Source organism: Eucalyptus grandis, chromosome 8, assembly GCF_016545825.1.
Source record: "Eucalyptus grandis isolate ANBG69807.140 chromosome 8, ASM1654582v1, whole genome shotgun sequence".
NCBI lineage: Eukaryota > Viridiplantae > Streptophyta > Magnoliopsida > Myrtales > Myrtaceae > Eucalyptus > Eucalyptus grandis.
In genome coordinates this window covers 49,258,249-49,279,745 of record NC_052619.1, presented here as the reverse complement: position 1 = coordinate 49,279,745, position 21,497 = coordinate 49,258,249, and the positions used below count along the sequence as shown (strand labels likewise).

At 37.9% G+C, this 21,497-nt stretch overlaps 2 protein-coding genes and 1 pseudogene across 2 annotated transcripts in view; all 3 read left to right on the top strand.

The window, feature by feature from the left end:
• The first annotated feature begins 110 nt into the window (after window positions 1–110).
• On the top strand, window positions 111–6,111 carry LOC120287659 (disease resistance protein RUN1-like). The gene is made up of 2 exons (XM_039300772.1): window positions 111–739; window positions 5,829–6,111. The coding sequence occupies exons 1-2, from the start codon at window positions 524–526 to the stop codon at window positions 6,102–6,104; spliced, it is 492 nt and encodes a 163-aa protein (XP_039156706.1). The 5' UTR covers window positions 111–523; the 3' UTR covers window positions 6,105–6,111.
• A 2,980-nt stretch (window positions 6,112–9,091) lies between these two features.
• LOC120286454 lies at window positions 9,092–15,581 on the top strand (annotated as a pseudogene).
• Window positions 15,582–16,316: 735 nt separating this feature from the next.
• LOC104414873 (DEAD-box ATP-dependent RNA helicase 58, chloroplastic) overlaps window positions 16,317–21,497 on the top strand; it is an 83,258-nt gene continuing 78,077 nt past the window's right edge. Inside the window, exon 1 of the mRNA XM_039300768.1 lies at window positions 16,317–16,593. Coding sequence (XP_039156702.1) covers window positions 16,350–16,593 — 244 coding nt within the window. The 5' untranslated portion in view covers window positions 16,317–16,349. The remainder of the gene's footprint in view (window positions 16,594–21,497) is intronic.

The window sequence follows — 21,497 nt, the reverse complement described above, 5'->3', positions numbered from 1 at the left end:
AAGGGACTATGTTGCTCTCATCCAAGTTCAAGAAAAAGAAAGTACTCATTCTTCTTGATGATGTGGACCATTATGATCGGTTGAAGGCTTTGGCTGGAAATCATAATTGGTTTTATTCGAAAGTAGGATCCTTATTACCTCAAGAGACAGGAGTATTCTTGAAAGTGCAAGGGTGGACTGCTACCATAAACTTGAGGAATTGGATAAGAACCAATCTTTGATCTTGTTCTGTAGACATGCATTTGGAAGGAACTCTCCTCCAAGTGAATTCAAGGACCTTGCTCATGAAGTTGTATCCATAACTGGGGGGCTTCCCTTGTCTCTTGAGGTTATAGGCTCATTATTGTTCGAAAAAGAGCCAAAACGATGGAGCGGTACAATAAAAAAGTTAAGAGAAGTCCCTCATGAGGATGTGAAAAAAAGGTTAAAGATAAGTTATGATGCATTAGAATATCCTGAACAACAAATATTTTTGGATGTCGCTTGTTTTTTAATTGGGACCAATGAAAGATTTGCATCCTACATGTGGGACGCGTGTGACTTTTATCCAGAGGAGGGAATTGCAAAATTGAGTTCTATGTCATTAATAAAAGTTGGAGATAATCATGAGCTCAGAATGCATGACCAATTGAGAGATCTTGGTAGAGAAATTGTTCGCGAGGAGAAGTGGGAAGAGCCTCAATACCGTAGCAGGTTGTGGGAATCCGAGAAAGTCCTAAAAGTGCTAAAGGAAAATAAGGTAACGGTTTCTCTTTTTTCGCTCCCTTAGTCCATGTTCTCGTGTCTGAGTGATGTTGGTCCTTTACTTTAGTGCTTGCTCTAGTGAGTAGAGAACCTGTTAATTTTATTACCCTCATGTCATTTCATTGACGTGATTAGTGATTAGAAAGTAGGAGATTGCTCTCTCTCGGTAAGTGTTGCAGCTTGCCTAAGATTTTTCTTAAACAAATGTACATTACAAATATATATCCAAGTATGGGGTACTTGTAAATTTATTAGATACCTAATAAAGGGGGTCTATATTGAAAAACTACTGAATTTTTAAGTGCGTTTGTTTCACGCAAAACTTAAGGTTTGGAAAATATTTTTAAAAAAACGATTGGTTATATTGTTTAGAAAAATTAGTTAACGAAAAATATTTTCATTATCAACAATGTCAACTATTTTCGTGGATGATGAAAACATTTTTCATTAATTCATTTTTGAAAGCTGCACAAGCAATCATTTTTAGGAAATATTTTTCAAATTTTGAGTTTCGCGAACCAAACGCACGCCAATTCAGTTTTTTCCTTCACAAGTGCAATAGATAACTTGATCATGTCACTGTAAACCATAACTAATTAGTAATTAGGATATAAAATGATAGAATTCGAATTAGTAGGGAAAATTTCATACAAAGGCTTGCAATGGAGTTGTTTTCTTAAAAGATGCTAAGAAGTGGATATTGTCTTAAATAAAGTCTCAAGTGGCCAATTTAGTCTCAAATAAGGTTCTAACCTCACCAACTAGTCAAATCCTATCCACCTTCGGAGGCATTCTCATCCAAAAACAATTTTCATTATTTTTCTTCATCTTTCTCAAGCCTCCTTCGCTCTGGTTGTGATGATCATACCAGTCACCACCACTGAAGACGTTGAATTCCTCCTGTCACCATCAACAGCCTCTTCATGGCACTTCCTCAATTCCTCCACCAACAGACACGAGAACTTGACCATGTCAATTCCATCTCGAGACACCTTAACCTTACTCTTCTCCTTCTTTTCGAGGCCGTGGATTGCAAGAGGGAGTCTTTAGTAGGTGTAGAGCTTAAATTCGTGGGGTTCCGGGAAATTGCAATTTTGTGCATGTCAAAGAGCTTTAGAGGAAATGGGTGGATGTGGGTGTTTGACTCTGGCTATGGGGATGTTGATAAGGGCTTGTTTTGGGAGCTTCTTGAGGGAACGTGTGGAAGGGTATATCGCAAAGTCACCGTGTGCCTAGGCGCTTCCTGTAAACAACGGGAAAAGTGCCAAAAAAGTCTTAAACCTTTTGTCTTTGTGCTGATTTAATCTTAAATTTTTTTTTTGTAACGATTTACTTGTGCCAATTTAGTCCTTTCCGGTCAATTTGGCTGGATTTTGCTTGATGGACAGCCGCCCTCGACGTGGCATGATCGGCGCTGATGTGGACAACTTTTAATAATATTTTAATATTTTTATTTTTAAAATATTTTTATTTTATTTTTATTTTCCTCCACAGTCGGCGAGGTCCGACGACCAACCGAAGCGGCTGCCGGCGAGGCAAGGCTGACCTCGTTGGATGCTGCGAGTCGAGCCTCGCCGCCCTCGCCCATGGTCGCCTCGCCGATCAAGCCATGGGCGAGGCTCGCCCTCACGGATGCGGCGGCGAGCCTCGCCCATGGCCACATCTGGCGAGGTTGGGCGAGGGTGGCGAGGCTCGACCTCGCCAAATCCAGCAGGTGAGCCTCGCCGATGGCCGGATCCGGCAAGGCAGCCATGGGCGAGGCTCGCCCTCGGGGATTTGGCGAGGTCGAGCCTTGCGGCCCTTGCCCATGGCTTGATCTAGCGAGGCAGCCATGGGCGAGGCTCCACCTCGCCGGTCGGCGATGGCGAGGCCTCGCCGGCGGTCGCTTTTGGCCGGTCGGCGAGGTTTGGCGACCTACTAGAGGAAAAGACACAAATAAAAAATAGTTAAAAATATTTTAAAATAAAAAATATTATTAAAGTTGTCACGTCGGCGCCGTCGATCATGCCACCGTCAGCTAAGCAGCGTTCGATTAGCAAATCCTGTCAAAATTGGCCGGAAATGACTAAATAGGCACAACTTAAAAATTTAGGACTGAATTGACATTAAAAAATGTTTAGGACTAAATCGGTACAAAGACAAAGGTTTAGCACTTTTTTGGCACTTTTCCCTGTAAACAAAATAGAATTGTGACCTTTTTATAGTCGAGTGAACCGCATTATGGGATGCAAAACCCTGATATGAGGCAATGCGAAAATTCTGTTGTTTCGATTTGTCTCCGCAAATGCTCTGGATTAGATTTCCTAGAGTCATAAGATTATCTCTTGTTCAAGCCACAACAATCCAGAGCACAATCGCAACCACATTGATCATTTTGTAGCACAAAGTAAAATCCATGCCAAGGCCCTCATTTGAGACTAAATTCATCATTTGAGTCTCTTATTTGAGACAATGTCCATTTCAGGTCTTCTTTTGAGAAAACAACTCCACTTCAAATCCTTATCTAAAGTTTTCTCAAATTAGTATAATATGAGTGAACATGGCAGCATTTGTGTAACTAATTGTGATTTTGACTCTACTAATAATCCATCATATGGTTTGACTCAAGTTGTTGCTCAAAGGACTAGCTCCTATTTGCGTTCTCAATATGCGAACTTGCATAATATCAATAGCCAATTCATGTATTAACAAATTCAAAGCCTATGTCTATTTATTGTGTTTTTCATATTACATCAGAGATAAGCTAAACTAACCAAAAGAAAAATGAATATCCTGTATAATTTATATCTAAATGGTAAAAATAACTTTTAAAATTGAAAAGGTGCATGTTTGACATAATTATTTCAGTATTTTTGCAGGATATACTTTCGCTTCATTCAATTCAAGTTACTATCATAAGTCGAAATCAAAGTGCTTTTGGTAAAACTGATATAAGATCTTTAAAGTTTATTCCTACATTTAATCAAAATACCTAAAGTTCTTTCATTTATATAATCTAAAAATGCGATCAACTTTGATAAAACCCATGCGAAGTGAGAAGCATAGACAATACAACTTACATAAACAGGAAACGAATGACATATAAATCATAATTGAAACACATTCATAACTCACTCCATGGGTATTATTGAGTATACGACCAAATAAATAAAAATTCAAAGTGTTGCGACTGAGAGAAAAATAACACAAAGTTTAAAAGAGTGTAAAAATAAGTCTAGCCTTTTTGCATGCGGGCCGAAAATATTATAACTTTTCATTCAGTGGACAAAATTGACACCCTTTACAAATTCTGCTTATTCTCACTTTAAATCGCCACGCATTATTCTACACAGCTCAATGTGCGAACATACACAGTAAACCGCAATAATCATGATCATAAATAGATTTTTATATTTCAAAATGCTAAAAATTTGGTACAAAGGTTATTAAAAATAGGAAAACATCCTAGTTTTTGTGTTTGTTGATATGGTTCGCCGTGTATGTCGGCATAGTGAACCATGTAGCGTATTTGTGGTGATTTAACGATGACAATGGACGACAATTGTAAGGGGTGTTAGCTTTGTTCCACGGATAGATGATTGGTTTTTTTTTTTTTTTTTTTTTTTTTTTAATTATTAATAAGTTTGAAAGGTTATGTAATGTTTGCTCTAGATGTAAAAGGTTAGGCATTTTTCTGGTACGATTCAAAGATTGTGCTGCATTTGTCCCAAGTACAAAAAGTTAGGCTTATTTTTGGGATTTGGCTGTAAGTACACTCCAAATCTATGGACTGATTCTTGAAAGTGAAAAAGTTACACACTTGAAAACAAAGAATTCTTGGTGACAGATAGGATTTCTTGATATTTTAAGGGAAGTTTACGGGGGAAATGACTAATCTGAGTATGATTACTTCTTTTGGAGGTTGCTTCATTTTTTTTTTTTTTATAATTATTCTCAACTTGGATTCCTTTAAGGTGTTGAAATCTATTTCCTTCTCCACTAGTTACGTCATTCTCCTTTAAGTATCCATGAAATCTTGTACAACAATGTGAAGTACAATAGGAAATTTTCTTGTTCGGATAAATTGACTTGTGGAAATCCCTGAATTTTCTAAATTACTTCTCCACTTCGTATGCTTTAGTGATTTTCTTGATGAAAGCTTGCTACAATGGTTCGCAAGAATAGCTATTCTGTTTATAGTTTGTTCTGATGAAGCGGTTATTCTTTCGTTTGATTCAAAAATAGATTAGGTATTTTTATTCTCTCAAAATCAGGACTATTTTTTCTAGGGGGCCAAGGGAAAGCTATTCCATGTAGCTAAGAATAGCTTTGATTTTCATATTTCAGCGATGACTTAGCATATTTAATAACTAATTATGTTGGAATAGACCAAAGTTATTAGATCTATGATTATTATATTTAAATATTTCAATCATCTATAGTTATGATTTTTAGAATAAATCATATTGTAATCTATAATTAAGTCATAATTTATGCTAAAACAATGTTATAGAGGATATAATACTTATAATTAGAAATTAATTGATTGATGATATTTTAGTTATTAGTAATAATAAAAGAAATTACATAGGATATTAGTATAACTACCATCACAAGTTCAGTTACTTATAATTATACATTACTCCAATGGGAAAAACAACAGTGAGTATATGTTAGTTTTTATTATTGGGGTAAGTAGCACACTCAAGTAACATATATGAAATTTATACATAAGAAAAAGCGGAAAAGAAAAGGACTTCATAATGTGAAGTCCTGTGCATTGAATGTACGTCCTAACTCCTAACTAATATAGTAATGCAGGGACATTAGCGGAAAGAAGAGGATTTGCAAGTTGTAAAGTTTTGCCCTTTCCATTATACTAAAGAGTAATACTATACAAACTATTATACAAAATAAAACAAAACCATAAAAAGAGAACATCAAGATTCTTTTTAAGATCCAAGTACGTATGGCCATTCAAATATGTTGATACTTTGCTAGTCTCTTAAGAACGTCTATGCATGTTATAGCAATATGAACAAATAATATTAGATTAGTTTTGTTGGATATAAATAGGATTAACGAACATTGATGATTACTTACAGGGAACAGAAAAGATTAAGGCCATTTATTTTAACAAAGTTCACCATTCCCACTTTGATGAGCCATTCGAGAATTTTGAAGCTGAGCACTTCAAGAAGTTAACAGGTCTAAGGTTCCTTGATGTGAGTGGGGCATGTCTCAGAGGAGATTTTGAGAATTCAATGGGGAAGTTAAAATGGCTTCGATGGTGGCATTGTCCCTCGACTTTTGAAGCAAACAATTTTCGCCTAACGGAATTAGTCGCACTCGATTTGTCTTGGAGCACGATCTCGAGATGAATGGCAAGGATGGAGTTCCATGGTAAGATTGAAGAACAATTTTCTTTTTCTGCATCTTTGGAATCATAATTGCTCTAGGCTAACCCTCGATTTTTATTGTTATGTTTTTCCGGATGGCGAGAGAAGTTAAAATTTCTTGACCTTACGGGTTGTCAATCCTTAAGAAGCACAATCTTCCTCTCGGCTTTTAAGAATTTAGAGGTTCTGATACTCTGTGATTGTGGGAAATTAAAGCAAATTGACTCTTCTATCGGAGACTTGAAGAACCTGGTACGCTTGAAGTTGGAGGCGTGTTGTACACTCGAGGTGCTCCCGGATAGCATAGGAGCTTTACAAAATCTAGAAAAACTGCATATCGGTACCCTTGGCAAGTTAAAATTAACCGATGGTATTTTTAGGATGAGAAAGCTCCAACATTTAAAAGCTTCAAACGTCAGCTTTAGGGAAATAATGGACATTTCACAATTGAACCGGTTGAGGACATTATATATGGAGCATTGCTGTAACATGCATGAAGTTCAAGGTCTTGACAAATTGATATATTTGGAAAGCTTGATCATCACAGCGTGCAAATTAATTGAAAGGCTAGATCTTCCAAAATCTAAGAATTTGAAGATAGTATGTGTTGAGCGTTGCAAAAAAATAGTCGAGATTCAAAGCCTCAATCGGTTGGAGTTCTTGGAAGAATTAAAGATCAATCTTTGCCCTTCAATTGAAAGGCTAGACCTCACAAAGTTTGAGGGTCTAAAAATCTTAGATATTGATTGTGAAAACTTAGTCGAAATTCAAGGTCTCAATAGGCTGAAATTCTTGGAAAATCTACATATTGATGCGAGCAAAATTGAAAAGCTGGACGTTCCAAAGGGTTTGAAGATAATATGTTATAGAACTAAAGATCCGTTATGAAAAGTGAAAGCCTTGATAGGTTAGGGATGTTGAAAAACACGAAATTTTGTAGCGAGATTCAATTGAAAAGCCAAGTTAATTGAATGCCAAGTTGTGATGACTTGGTTGAAATTCAAGGCCTCGATAGGATGATGCTCTTGGAATCCCTTGATATCTCGGGGGTTTCGATTGAAAGGTTGGACCTTTCAAAATCAATGGTCGAGGACTTTACATCTTGAATATTGTGAAAACTTAGTTGAAATTCAAGGCCTCAATAAGTTGAAGTTCTTGAGAGAGATAATAATCGTTGGGTGCAATGCAATTGAACAGCTGGACCTTTCAAACTCTAAGGGTTTGGAAGAGATAAAAATCTTTTCATGCGATGCAATTAAACGGCTGGACCTTTCAAAATCTGAGGGTTTGAAGTTCTTGAGAGAGATAGATAACCGTTTTTGCTATGCAATTGAACAGCTGGACCTTTCAAAATCTGAGGGTTTGAAGATATTATATGTTCACAAGTGCAAAAACTTAGTCGAAATTCAAGGCCTCGATAAATTGGAGTTCTTGGAAGACCTGCGAATCTATTTGTGCACTTCCCTTGTAAGGTTACCGAATTTATGTTGCTTTGACACCTTACAAAGTTTGGAAATTAGTAAATGTGACAAGCTTCATGATATTCAGAACCTAGAGAGACTCACATCCTGCAAGACTTTATATTTAAGGAATTGCAAGTTCTAGCAAAATTACCAAACTTGTCAAATTTTCATAATTTACAGTGTTTGTCACTGTTAAATTGTGATGAACTTCGGGAGATCCCAGGACTTGAGAAGTTGACATCCCTACGATTTATTGTTATCTTGAAATGTTGGTCGATTGAAATCTTACCTGATTTTTCATCATGTACCAACTTGGCCAGTCTGATTGTGCAAGATTGTGTGAAACTGACTGAGCTTCAAGGGCTTGAGAAATTGCAGCAACTTGTGGAATTGGACATTTCTGGATGCAAGTCTCTCAAGACAATACCAGAATTATCTAGAGGGCGGCTTTATCAAAATTACGAGCTACGGCTAAGAGCGATGCTAGTCGGAGGAGAAAGGAAGTCGTTAATAGGTGTGGAGACAGTTGGGACGATCTGCATTTCCTAAAGAGGGTACATGAAGCAGTTAAGCTACCTTTTTCCTTTGGAGATCTGTCATCCAATTTTCATTTGTATTTCCTGATTGCAACTTCTTTTGACTTTTATCAACTTTTCATTAGTATTTCCTCGTTGACAGTGTTATTGTTTTCTTGTTTGATTCAAGCAATCCAGGGCGAGGTTCATGGAAATGGTCGAAAGGCCTTCTATGTGCATCATTGTTTTCAATCATCTTATGTGAGGTCTTAGTTTGCTCTGCGTTCTTCATACAGTTTATGACTGCATATTTCTAAGGTACGGTTAAGCGTGAATTTAGGATTTTAAGGTATAACTTGGGATAAATTTATCAAGCCATTGTGTTTCCCACATTTTATCTGGCAGCATGTCCACATTAGCTTATTAACATAATCGTATTGGTGACGAAACACTAAATGCTAGAACTGACTCTTCTCCTAGCGGGTTGGTTGTGAATAAACTAGCAAACAGGCCAGAAGCAAAACTACTGTGAATTGTTGGGAGCAATCGAGAAAATTGCAACTTATATTTTGCTAATTATAAAATCCAGGTTCGTCTGTTTTCAATCCGTGATATACCTAAAATTCCAAGGTAATTAATAGATTAGTCCGAAGAATACTTCTTAATATTTGGATAGTTAGAAAGTCATTTGTCCATTACCGGAACTTTTGAGTCAAGCAAATACTCAATATAGCAGACATGAATGAGAATGTCTTTTGAAATAATCGATTGCACTGTATAATAATCCCTTATATTATGCATAATCTCTTATTTATGCATTTACTTGGAGACAAGAAAGAACACAGGAAAAGTTCCCCAGAGTTTCTTGAAGAAATTTTCCTTTATCTTGTATGCCGTTTGAAAACTATTTTCCATTCATTCTGATATATGAATAGCACATGATGAAATGAAAAGAATTATACAATCTACCACAAAATCAAGCGACTTAAGTTGATTTCACTATGATGCGTATTAGTTGGATCGAAAGAGTTCAAAAGGGAAATTAATATTGAGTTTTACAAAGAAAGATCTGTGAACTTTGGTGTAATATCAGTAGTTCGCTGATGTTAATTGCTAGATCGATTTGATTTGATTCACTGATAGCATTTGATTATTATTCATCTGGTTGTGATGTAAATGCAGAGATGTCCGAAAGAGCTTTCGAAAGGCAATTCTAAAAGGAAGCTCGATATTGCTTGGACTTCTCCAAATGCTGATGATACATCCGTGGAACGGTAAGGATGTCCACATGTTGTTATCCCATATTGCCCTTATCACCTTCTACAGAAAGCTTTGCAGAGCTGAAACTGTTTGTGAACATAAAAGATTTCTGAAATACTGAATGTCTTGCCAATCAGGTTGATATAGTGCCCAATAATTTGCAATTGTATTTCAATTTGCCACCATAAATGGCACCTGCATGGAGCTTTGTTGGAATCTTTATTTGAAGTGAGTCGTCTGTGATTTTCCAGTTTGGTTCTTCGTGCTTAAATGGAAGCCATTCGATATTTGCCTTCGATATTTGCCTGCTAAACTTTGTCAGGTCAATAAAGAAGTTTAAGAGGTTTCTACTTTGGGAAGTTGCGGTTGGAGTTGGTTTGGATTTGATGTATCCGCTGCCGTTAGATGTCTCGGAGTCACAATTTCCCGAGGTTGAAATCTTACTGTGGTTGATTTTGCTATCAGAATGATAGACGTTGTTGAACCAAATTTGATGATGTTTCTAGTGTGAAGAGCAAGGTCGCTAGAGTCTAGGTATGTGCATTTGAGACTGCGCTCTATTTGGGATTTGGAATGGATGATGAATACGCACTCGATGTCCTGTTCCTGTCCAGTTTTGATTTAATTTACTAAAAATTACACCTCATTTTCTATGTTTTCATTTAACCAATTCAATAGGACAAAATGCATTAAAAAAAATTCACCAACGTTGCCTCAAGTTCTTCCGGCACAGTTATATACAATAAATAGATGTAACCTTGTAAATTTGATTGATAGATTTTATATATATATATATATTATTGACATATGGCATTCTCACCTATTATTGGAAGTGTCTGATTTCTATATCTATGGGTGTAGGACATGTTATCATAAACCATGGAATATGCGGATTATATAGCGAATTACTAGAGGTGGTGAATTACCTATTGACTTGGTGATATGCTTGTTTAGTTACTAAGGCAATTTTTTCCTTTTTTGGGTCATAAATTGATTAACTTTAATTTAATTTGAAAACGCAGGGCCCAAAAACTGGGCTTCCTTACAAAGTAAATCCAACAAGATTTGGGGAGGGGAAGAAATCCAGTCCCTTGGCAGAGTTTTATGGCGTTGAGCTTTTGCGGCCCAGTCCACAATGGAGTTGGCTTCACGATGGCAACGGGTGATGCGGAGATGTGAGAAGCTGGATAACTAAAAAAGGCATTGGGAGATGATTGTGTGTGCGTCCCATGGAATAGGGTCTTGATTCTACATAGCTTTAACTAAAGTTAGATTGTCTGACTCTTAACTCGATAGGATCGTGTCTTCGAGGGAGTAAGAAGTCTAGTGTCTCCAATATTTTCTCATCCACAAGCGTTTCCTCTGAGTTTCGAATAATACGAGCGATTGCTCCTTCCGTAGAGCTTTCAATGAAGGATCCATCGATGTTGACCTTTAAAGATGGTTGCTACAAGCGACAGAAAAGGTAGGTTTTCTAAATGTTTAGGGATGGTTGGGCCCAAATTTCTTGCATCCAAGGACAAAGGAGAAGGAGATACTCTGTGGATTCCATCTGGTCTTTACATAGGGAGCAGAGAGGATCCACTAACATTTTTTGCTTGTGTAAGTTCTCCATTGTGGGTAGACTATCCTGACATGCATTCCAAAGGAAGAACTTAATTTTAGGGATTGTTTGCATTTTCCAGATCTTATTCTATATAGGTCGAGGAGCTGAGGAAGATGAGGAGGTCATTGGAGCTTTATGGATGTCCTCGGTAAGTCTTATGTAGTTATAGCCACTCTTTACTATTTAATTTACTATTCCACACCAGTTTGTCTTGAATAGAGTAATTTCTAAGAGGAATAGCCAGAATTTCCTTCCCAGTGTCCTCTTTGAAAACTTTTCGAAGAAGAGGTTCATTCCAAGAATTTTCTTCATGGTTTATAAGCTCCTCTGCCTATTGTGGGTCATTTTCATTCGCTGGCCCTCCAATTACTCCTCTTTTCAAACATCTGTCCTCTTTGATACTGATTGCTTCTCCTGTTCACTATCCACATTGAAGATTCTGAGATTGAGTCTCTTCCCTCTAGTAAGCCTTGCCAGCCCCAAGAGGGTCTATGCCCTTCCATTGCATGCCAAAAACTCCTTTTTGGGAAGTAAATCCCTTTAAAAATTTGACCCCATAAAGAGGGTGCATCAATCTCCAGCCTTGCTTACCTAAGAAAGCCTCGTTAACAGAAAGTAAATCTTCTAATCCCATGCCTCCGTTGTCTTTCCTTTGCTTCAAGAAATCACAACTCTTCCAATGAATACCAGAGTGAGATGCTCTGCTTTTCCACCAAAATGCTACCATTCTATCTTCAATCACTCTACATATGGAATCAGGAATCTGAAAAATTGACATTTCATAGAGGAAGAGCCTGCGCTACTGTTTTTAGTAATATCTCCTTCCCCGCTTTAGAAATTAAAGATTCCTTCCAACCTTCCAATTATTTGTTAGCTCTTCCAAGCATCCAGGTAAACATATTGGTTGTAAGTATATGTCAATTTAAGCTTCTTCTTTGGCTCAAAATTCCAGCTGTAATTTCAATTTACTGCATATGTCCTTAATGATCTTTAAACATCTAATAGTGGCTGCATTCTGACTAATAGCTAGTTTAGGCAATTAATGCTTTCTGATGAGTACTGGAAGTAGGAGCTTTTGCCAACCTAGCTCACCATCTGATTGAGCTTCACTGTTGTCGAATGACATTACAGAATACGATTCTGATCACAATCCAAGGAAGAAACGATGAAACCCATGGTGGATGGTGGGACGGAAGGCTTTAGGGGCAGGCAAGAGTTATAAAACCAGGGGTCACCCCATGCTTCGAGTGTACCATCTGGCTTTTCCCTCCACAAGTGAAATTTCCTCTCTGTACTCTCGCAGAAACCCCGAGAACTGCTGCTCATTGTATTGAATATGCACATCTAATAAAATGGGATGAGGTGATGAGCTAACTTTGTAAGCTGTCTAATTCGTTCATCATGTGATCTGTTATATTTAAGTACTGTATCTTATTTTGTCATTTGTGTTGGATTTTCACCTGTAGGTCCATAGTGGAAAGTCATTTGATCCTGATGATCCAGAACATATGCAGTGGGTTTATTCCGAGGTTACTACAGTTACAATCAAATTGTTTGGTGATTTGTCCAGACATTAATTTTCTTTTTGGACTATTCATTTTTTTACAACTTGATCTGCAGGCTGTCAAAAGAGCAGAGCTATTCGGAATTCCAGGAGTGACTTATTCCCTCACTCAGGTGCATTAGTTCTCCTATTGTTGTTAACGGCCTAGAGATTCTCCTTTTTTGCATGTTACTGAGCTTTACAATCTGCTTTGCTGTTGTCATTATGTTAAAAATCTTAAGGAAGCATTTTTCTTATAAGTAGGGAAAACAAACTTCCAAGTATTGTGAGTTAGATTCATGATTTTGTGCTTCATCCTAATACTGGAGTTGTTCTCTACGCTTTGATTATTTGGCAAATGGTAGAGAATATTAAATTCCTCAGGTCATGCTGTAAACCCTACTTGATTGGTCGTCCTATTTTTTATGTCAACTTTTACAATTACGAGTAAACTCGTTTTGCTTTGTTTATCATGTGATTAATTCTAAGATTAGTACTTCAAGATAAGCTCATTTTTATTGTTTCTATCCAGGGTGTTGTGAAAAATATCATACAAGCTATAGCTTCAACTAATGCAATCATATCAGCTGCTTGTGCTCTGGAAACCTAGAAGATTGCAACTGGATGCAGCAAAACTTTATCCCACTACTTAACGTGCGTTGTACCTTGCCTTTTACAGTTCTCATGTGCTTCATTGTGTAATTCTTTTTTGTTTCCTGCATATCTTGGATGTGGATAGCATCTTGTTCTTGTTTCAAGTATTAGGCAAAGTTCACCCTGCAGAACTTTGTAGGGTTCCTTTAATATTATATACTAGAAGTGAGTGAAAGGCTTTCTTGTATTTCATCTTGGGCTGTTTTAAATTCCTGGCAGTGTTTTCATTCTTTGAGAATATACCAAGTAGGGCTAATTAATTTGCTTCCCGTATTCTTCTCTTACTATCTAGTGTGACCCTTGGGCATATCTTTGAATATGGCCTTTTAGTTTATGGAGATGAGACACATGTTATAGTTTGACATGCCTAAACGGTGACTGTTGAAGCAGGCAGCCTGCATAATCTATTTGTTGTTGCTGCACTAACAATCTTTCTATTCTTCATCAAAATTGATTCTTCAAAATACCCTCTGGTTATGTTCTCTCTGGAATCATTTTACATTGCTCTGGTAGTTCTTTACAGTCATGCTTTCTTGATTGAGTATAAGGTGTTCTTGGTTAAATATCTTTTGTCAGCTGTTCCAGATCTTATGTTGAATCTCTCTTTTGTGTTTTCTAACATCCGTGTCCGTCGCTTCTTGGACATATGTCTAGAAAAATGTTCTCTTGCTAGCTTTCTTGGGTTCTTAAAATAACTTGCTGGCTTGGGGGTAGGTTTCGAGTAATTTTAGAAACAGCCTTCTGTCAGAGCGTTTGGCTGTGGGTGCAACATTTGGGTGCTAATATTTGGATTCTGTTATATTTTGTGTTTCTTTTCTCGTTGGCTCTCAAGCCTCTTAGTGTGACCTCCATAGCTTATGTTCCAAGCTTTCCGTAAATTATCAGGTGACATGTTGCAACTCAATTAAAGGTTCTCAGTGCTGGAGTCTTTAAACTTGAGGTTAAATGGAGTGCATCTCGGTCATAAACTTGTGATGCCGAATTGTTTACTTGCTATTTCTTAGACATGTATGAATATGCCAATTTTTTTTTTTTTTTTTCTTGGAGATCTCTTAGTTCTACTTTTGTCTCTCCCAGCCTGTGTCATATCCTGCTTTTGTTACTGATCAGTACATCTGAAGATCAGTGCTTCAGTAGATGAATTTACTAATGGGCTGTCTGTATGTATCCATCCTCTATGAGCGAAAACTTGCAAGTTCCACACGCTTTGTCTAGTTGCTAGCTTGCAAATGCGCGGTAATCCCAATTATGTTCTTTTAAGTGGGCAAACTTTGAGCTGCAAGTTTATTGAATATTTTTGAATTTCAGATACAACGGTGTGGAAGGACTTAACATTAAAGTTACTGAGTTCGTGAGGGATAAGGATTGCCTTGTCTGTGGTCCTGGTGTTCTTATTGAGTTGGACATTTCAGTGACCCTACAAAAGGTGCTTTCTTGTTCTTAAGCTCTGTTTATTACTTGCTACAAATTAATGGGAATGCTAGCTAGAGGTTTTTATCCTGCATAGCTCTCTCTGTAACCTTATTCACATGTTTCTAAGCACTTGGGTAGTTCTTGCAGTTATCTTATTACTCGTCATCTTTTTTCATCTTGTATGTCATCAGTTCATCAATATGCTCGAAGAGCACCCAAGGCTGCTTCTATCAAAAGCAAGCGTCACGCATAGGGGGAAGAATCTATACATGCAGGCACCTCCCGTGCTGGAAGAGATGACTCGGTCAAACCTAGATCTGCCATTATTTGATTTAATGGGTAAAGTTCCAAGAGATGTTATCCATGTGACCGGCATGTCGCGCAAGGATGATAAGAAAGTGTCGAGTTTGATGAAATTGCGCGTTGCATTCAAGGGAGTTGATGGGGTTGTGGACATGGACATGGCCGGTGGAGCCTAGTTTCGCCGTCCCAATGCTCAACCCTTTGTAACGGACCTAGGTGGAAGCCGGTGGTGGGATATGACGCCGGAGCTCTGATTTCTCCCCTTCCGAATCCCTTGGGCCACCATGCTATCATCAACTGGGAAGGCAGACAACCTAAGCGGACTGTGCAAATAGAAGATGTCGGTAGAGTTAGCTTAGTCGGCGTGATTTTGCGTATATCTTACATCTTGATTCCGGGAAAGAGCTAGAGCCATTCAGTTTTACCTTTTGATGAACTGTATATCTTTTCAGGCGGACTTTTGGATTGAACTCTACCTACCATTCCATAGCACGGTTTCATGGAAGTACAACTCCATTGAGAACCAACTTCATTGGTTCTTCTTCTTTGGTCCGTATTTGGAGTTTCACTTAGGGGAATCGGACCTCAAGCAAGAGAAATCGGAAGCTGTTTCCTGCTGCTTTATTCCAATGTAGGCTGTTGAACGGTGAATTATATGAATGTTTTTCCCATTAGCAACCTAATTAGTTACTATGAACGGCAGGAAACTTGAGCAGGTTCTCAAGAAAGCTACTTCAATTTTCAAAGATCTGTCTCGCGATAAAAAAAAAATTGTAAAAAGAAAAAAGCGAGGAGTATTTATAGCTAAGAGGTTGAAATCAACTAAAGATGACCAATATAATCTGATCAAATTCCTAACATGGACCTCCTGAATTACATGGGGGAGAAAATGTGTACAGGTGTGTAAAAGGGTGATTGTTGCTAGGGTAGTTGAGTTTTAAATCATGAACTTTGAACCTATCTTTATTAAAACCGGTTTCTAGTTATTGGAATTGAAAATTGAACTGGATTCCTGGCATGGCATCGGCTCTTTTTTCTTTTTTTTTTCATTTTTTAAAATACTGTGCTGATATCTATGTGCTAGAATGCTTAACCTCATTAATTCGAGGTAATGTAAAAGTTCTCAATTAAGAGACTTTTAGAATTTTGTTTTGAATCAGTTTGATTAGAGAATCAGCTGTTAAGTCAATTCAAAACCAATTCTTCCAAGAATTAGGAACTGAATCGGTCAAAGTCGGTTCTCAAATTCTTTACTCGGAATCAAATCAATACCCGTGTGAAAAAGCTTGTCACCAGCTGAAGTAAAAGAAAAAACTAGTGAAAAGTCTATATTCATAAATCAAATAAATTACCATCAATTTTGCAAAAACATAGCATTGAAGCCTAATTCATTCAACACGTGTAGTTGATGGAATCATATCCACTTTCCAGTCGCAGCTCTCGTCCGAGGAGCGAGCTTCTTGCTCGTCAATGGCTTCTTCTTCTGCGACAAAGCTCGTCTCTCCTTCGTCCCTCTTTCTTCTCCGCAACCCTGAACCCAAGTTCTCGGTCCTCGTCACCGCTCGCCCAAGTCAGTCTCCTCTCTCCACGTCCAGTCGCAAGCCGCCGCCAGCCCTCCTCAGCTTCTCCTCCGCGGCGGACGAAGCCGACCCAGAATCAGCCCCTCCCACGCTAAGAAGAATTTGTGGCGGCCACGTGCCCGAGCATGTCCTGCGTGAAGAAGTTCATGAACAGAAATAGAAATGGAAGAAAACGAGAGAGAGAGAGAGAATTTGATGAATGTATTTCTTCTGTTATTCAACTCCCTTGAGTCTTTACAATATGAGAGATTTTCTTCTTATATCTGTTTTAGTTCTCTCAATGAATCTGTTTTACAAATGAGCTGTTGAAGAAATAGTCAACTCCCTAACTGTAAGGAACTAACCGAATACCGGTCACAAGAAGAAAAAACATAGTAAATGGAAAAACAGAGTGCATGAGCAGAGTAACGGTTTAGCAGACTTTGCAGCCTTTCTTCATGCAATATCTCGATCTGTATTATCATCCTTCTTCTTTCATTTCTTTATTTTTAACAGTAGATCTTCTTCTTTCTGTACACTTCTCAGCATCATTCATACAATCAGCTTCTTCCTCATTTATGCTCTTGGCTTCTGTTCTTGATATTTGCTGTTGAATAAGCTGTTGTCTTTTGTTCTTAACATCCCTGCAAATTGGGCAGGGGGTGAATAACCAATGCCCAATTTGAGACGAAGAGAGAAGCGTGTTAGTTTAGATAGTGGCTTGGTAAAAATATCAGCAATTTGGTTATGGCTGGGAACATATCTAACACATGAGGATCCAGACGCAACTTTTTCTTGAACAAAGTGGAAATCAACCTCAATATGTTTTGTTCGAACATGAAGTATAGGATTTGTTGTGAGAGATATGGCAGATTGATTGTCACAGAATAATATGGTTGGTGAGTGAAGAGGAACTCCAATATCTCTGAGAATAAAAGTAATCCAAGTAAGATCAGCTGTTGCTGAGGCAAGGGCTCTATATTCAGCTTCAGTGGAGGAACGAGAAACAGTTGATTGTTTCTTAGCCGTCCATGAGATGAGATTAGAGCCGAGATAAGTACAGAAGCTTGTGGTAGAGCGTCTAGTTTGAATACAAAATAGCTCAATATGCATCAGAGAAGCCATATAAGTTGAGAGAGCTGTGAGAGTGAAGTGAAATACCAAGGTGAATTGTTCCTTTTACATATCGAAGAACTCGTTTCAATTGAAGAAAGTCCCCAATAGTAGGTTGCTGTAGTTTCTGACATAGGATATTTGTTGCAAAGGCAAGATCAGGCCTAGTGATAGTGAGATATTGTAAGCCACCTACGAGACTTCTGTAGTTCATGGGATTTGGAAGAAGAACAACATCTCTCTCAAGTATGATTGGTTTAAGAGAGAGGTGTAGCAATAGGTTTGCAGTCAGTCATATTTGCACGAGACAGTAAATCAAGAGCATACTTGGTTTGACATAAGAACAACTCAGTGGACGTTCGTGTGGCTTCAATTCCAAGGAAATAATGAAGCTGGCCAAGGTCTTTCATATGGAATTGAACACTAAGTGAGTGAATAAGAGTCTGTAGCAATTGTTGTGAGCTACCAGTTAGAATTATATCGTCAACATATAGAAGTAAAAATATTGTCTCTTGTCCTTGATGAAGTATGAACAGAGAGGGGTCGGTTGAGCTGCAGAAAAAACCAACTTCAAGCAAGAAATTGCTGAATTTATCATACCAGGCACGCGGTGCTTGACGCAATCCATAAAGTGATTTTTGAAGCAAACATACATATTGAGAGTACTGTGGATGAACAAAACCAGGGGGTTGATCCATGTACACAGTTTCATTTAAGATGCCATGCAAGAAGGCGTTCTTGACATCAAGTTGATGTATAGACCAGTGTTTTACCATTGCTACAGAGAAGATGAGTCTAACAGTTGCATGTTTTATCACAAGGCTAAAGGTTTCTGTGAAGTCGATTCCTTCTTCTTGATGAAATCCCCTGGCTACTAGACGAGCCTTCAATCAATCTAGACTTCCAGTAGAAGTAAGTTTAGTCTTGAACACCCATTTGCAGCCAATAACATTCATGTTATTAGTACGAGGAACCAATAACCAAGTTTGATTATGATGTAAGGCATTCATTTCTTCTTGCATTGCTTGATACCATCCTGGATTTGCTAGAGCAGATTTTATTGATTTTGGTTCTGGAGAAACTTGGTATTGAGCAAGACATGCATATCGAGGATTAACTTTGACTATACCAGATTTAGATCTGGTTTGCATGTGATGAGTAGGTTGTGTACCTTGCATAGGATGGACAGACTGTGTTTGGATGTTAGAAACATTCTAATCGATAGCTGGTTCTATTGCTGTCACTGTTGTGGTTCCAGATATGTTTACTTGTGGAGTAATACTTTGAGTAGTAGATGGAACTTGATCATCAGGTAATATAGTTGTAGAGATAAGATCTGTATATTCTGTAACAACTTGCTTAGCTGGAGGGTTCTGAACATACCTTGTTTGATGAGATGATGAAGTGTTGATAAGCTCTATACTTGGAGTTTGTAAGAATCTCTCTTCTTCTATCCATAGTTTATATAGTTGTGTGTAAGTTGAAGAATGTGTTACTAGCTTCTTAGAGAAAGGAAAGAACGTCTCATCAAAGATTACATGTCGACTAATGTACACATGACCAGTGGTAGGCACAAGACATCGATATATTTTATGATGAGTACTGTATCCGAGCAAAACACAGGTAAGGGATCGTGGATCCATCTTGTGTTGTGCATAGGATCGAAGGCAGGGATAGCAGGCACACCCAAACACTCTGAGATGATCATATCTTGACTTATGCTGATATAGCTTGGTAAAGGGAGATTGCATCTTTAACTTTGGAGTAGGAAGTATATTGACAATATAATTTGCTGTCATAAATGCATCAACCCAAAATTTTAATGGGACTTTTGCATGATATAGCATAGCCAGACCAAGCTCAACTGTATGTCGATGTTTTCTTTTAGGTATTCCATTCTGTTCGGGTGTATATGGACAAGAAATAAGCTGTTGGATGCCACAACTCTGTAGGTGAGCTTTAAACTTGTGACTGACAAACTCTCCTCCACCATCACATTGAAACCTCTTGATTTTACAGTTGTGCTGATTTTCTACTAATCTTTGAAACATAATAAAGATATCATAGAAGTCTGATTTTAGTTTCAATGGATACATCCAACTGAACCGAGAGAAGCTTTCAACAAAGATCACATAATATTTGAAATTCTGACAAGAGTTGACTGGAGAAGGTCCCGAGATATCGCAATGGATTTGTTCTAGAGGTTTATTAGCTATAGAACTCGACATAGGAAAAGGTAGAGCAGTATTCTTAGCAAGCTGACAACTTCTACATATAGATTATGGTTCTGTATGACATTGGATTAACTTTTGATTCTTCAAATGCTTCAGGACATTCTGATTTGTATGAGCTAGCCGTTGATGCCACACGTTTTCTGCTGTAATCTTTTGTCTTTGAGTGAAGAATACCTCTGCAGCACAAGGATCAACTTTGTATAGTCCTTTCTCCTTCTTCCCTAGCATCTTGGTTATGTTGGTGATGCTGTCCTTTATGTACACCCTAGTTTTGTCAAAGACAAAATAACAGGGATAATCATCGGTTAGTCTAGAGACTGAAAGAAGGTTTTTCTTAATTGCTGGAACAATTAACACATCTTTTAGAGGTAAGGTAGTAGTAGCAGTAGTTAGCATTGTATTCCCAATATATTTCACGGGTAAACATGAACCGTTGCCAATCATAATCAGTATCGTACCAGCATTCTTAGAAAAGTTTTGAAGAATACCAGCATTTGCAGTAATGTGAGCAGTTGCTCCAGTATCAGGATACCACATATTTCCATTTGTTTCCTCAATATGGAGTGCTGATAAAGCTGTTGGTATCTCTTCAGCTTGGTAATAATTATCAAATCTATACCAACAGTGCAATGCATCATGACCTGGTTTTCTGCAGATCTGACACTCCAGTCGAGTGTTTGTTGTTGTTTTCTCCATCTGCACATCTTTATGGAGAGTTAAATTTGAGGATGGATAGATCTTGGCTTCTGTATACCTCTGAGCTGAACCATTATATGGTCTGAATCCCTGACCAGAACTTAAAGTAGAAGGGGTATTAACCTGGTTAAGCTGTTGACTCCCCTGTTCGTAGCTCGAGTTATTAGTTATGTAATTCATATTTCTTCCAGGATATCCAAAATTTGTGTATCTGTTACTGAATGGCCTTCATCTTCCAATACTTCTTCCTCCACGACTATATCCCCTTGAACTTCCAAGACTGTTATTTTGCTGTACAAAATTTCTATTAAACTCCTCTTTGTGTATAGCTTCAGTCTTCCTTTGACCATAATAGGCTAGATTTGGACTGAACTGGCTTGAGGAATAGTTTTGTAGCCTTGTTTCAAACCTTTCTAGATGAGAGATCACTTCATCATATTCAGTTGAGGCTTTAAACAATAGATTGTTGTTTTTAAGCTCTCATACTCGGACCCTAAACCTTCCAAAATACCAAAAGTTTTGTTATTTCATCCACTGGTTTACCTATTGCATTTAATTGATCACATATTGTTTTGTACTCTCTGAGATATGTTGATAAAGCTCTATCACATTTCTGACAAGCCTGCAATTTTCCTCTTAGTTCAAACTCCTTTGCCACAGATTTTTGGGTGAACCGATTAAGCAAGATCTGCCAAAGTTCATAGGCTGTGTTTAAGCCGATTATTAAGCTAAGTATGTCTTCGGAAACAGCACCACTAATCCAAGAGGAAACAAGTTGATCTGTCTTAATCCAATCATTATAATCAGGATTAGGGATCTCAACTGTTTGATCACCTTCTTCGACCTGTAGAGTTTTAGCAGGCGGTGGAGTTTCTCCATTCACGAACCCAAACAAATCTTGGCTTCTTAGAAACCTATGAAACTGAGCTTGCCATAGGAGGAAGTTATCCTCGCTAATCTGATGGTAACAAAGTTCGAGATGTTGACATGAATGGGGAATGGATATCTCAAGCTTC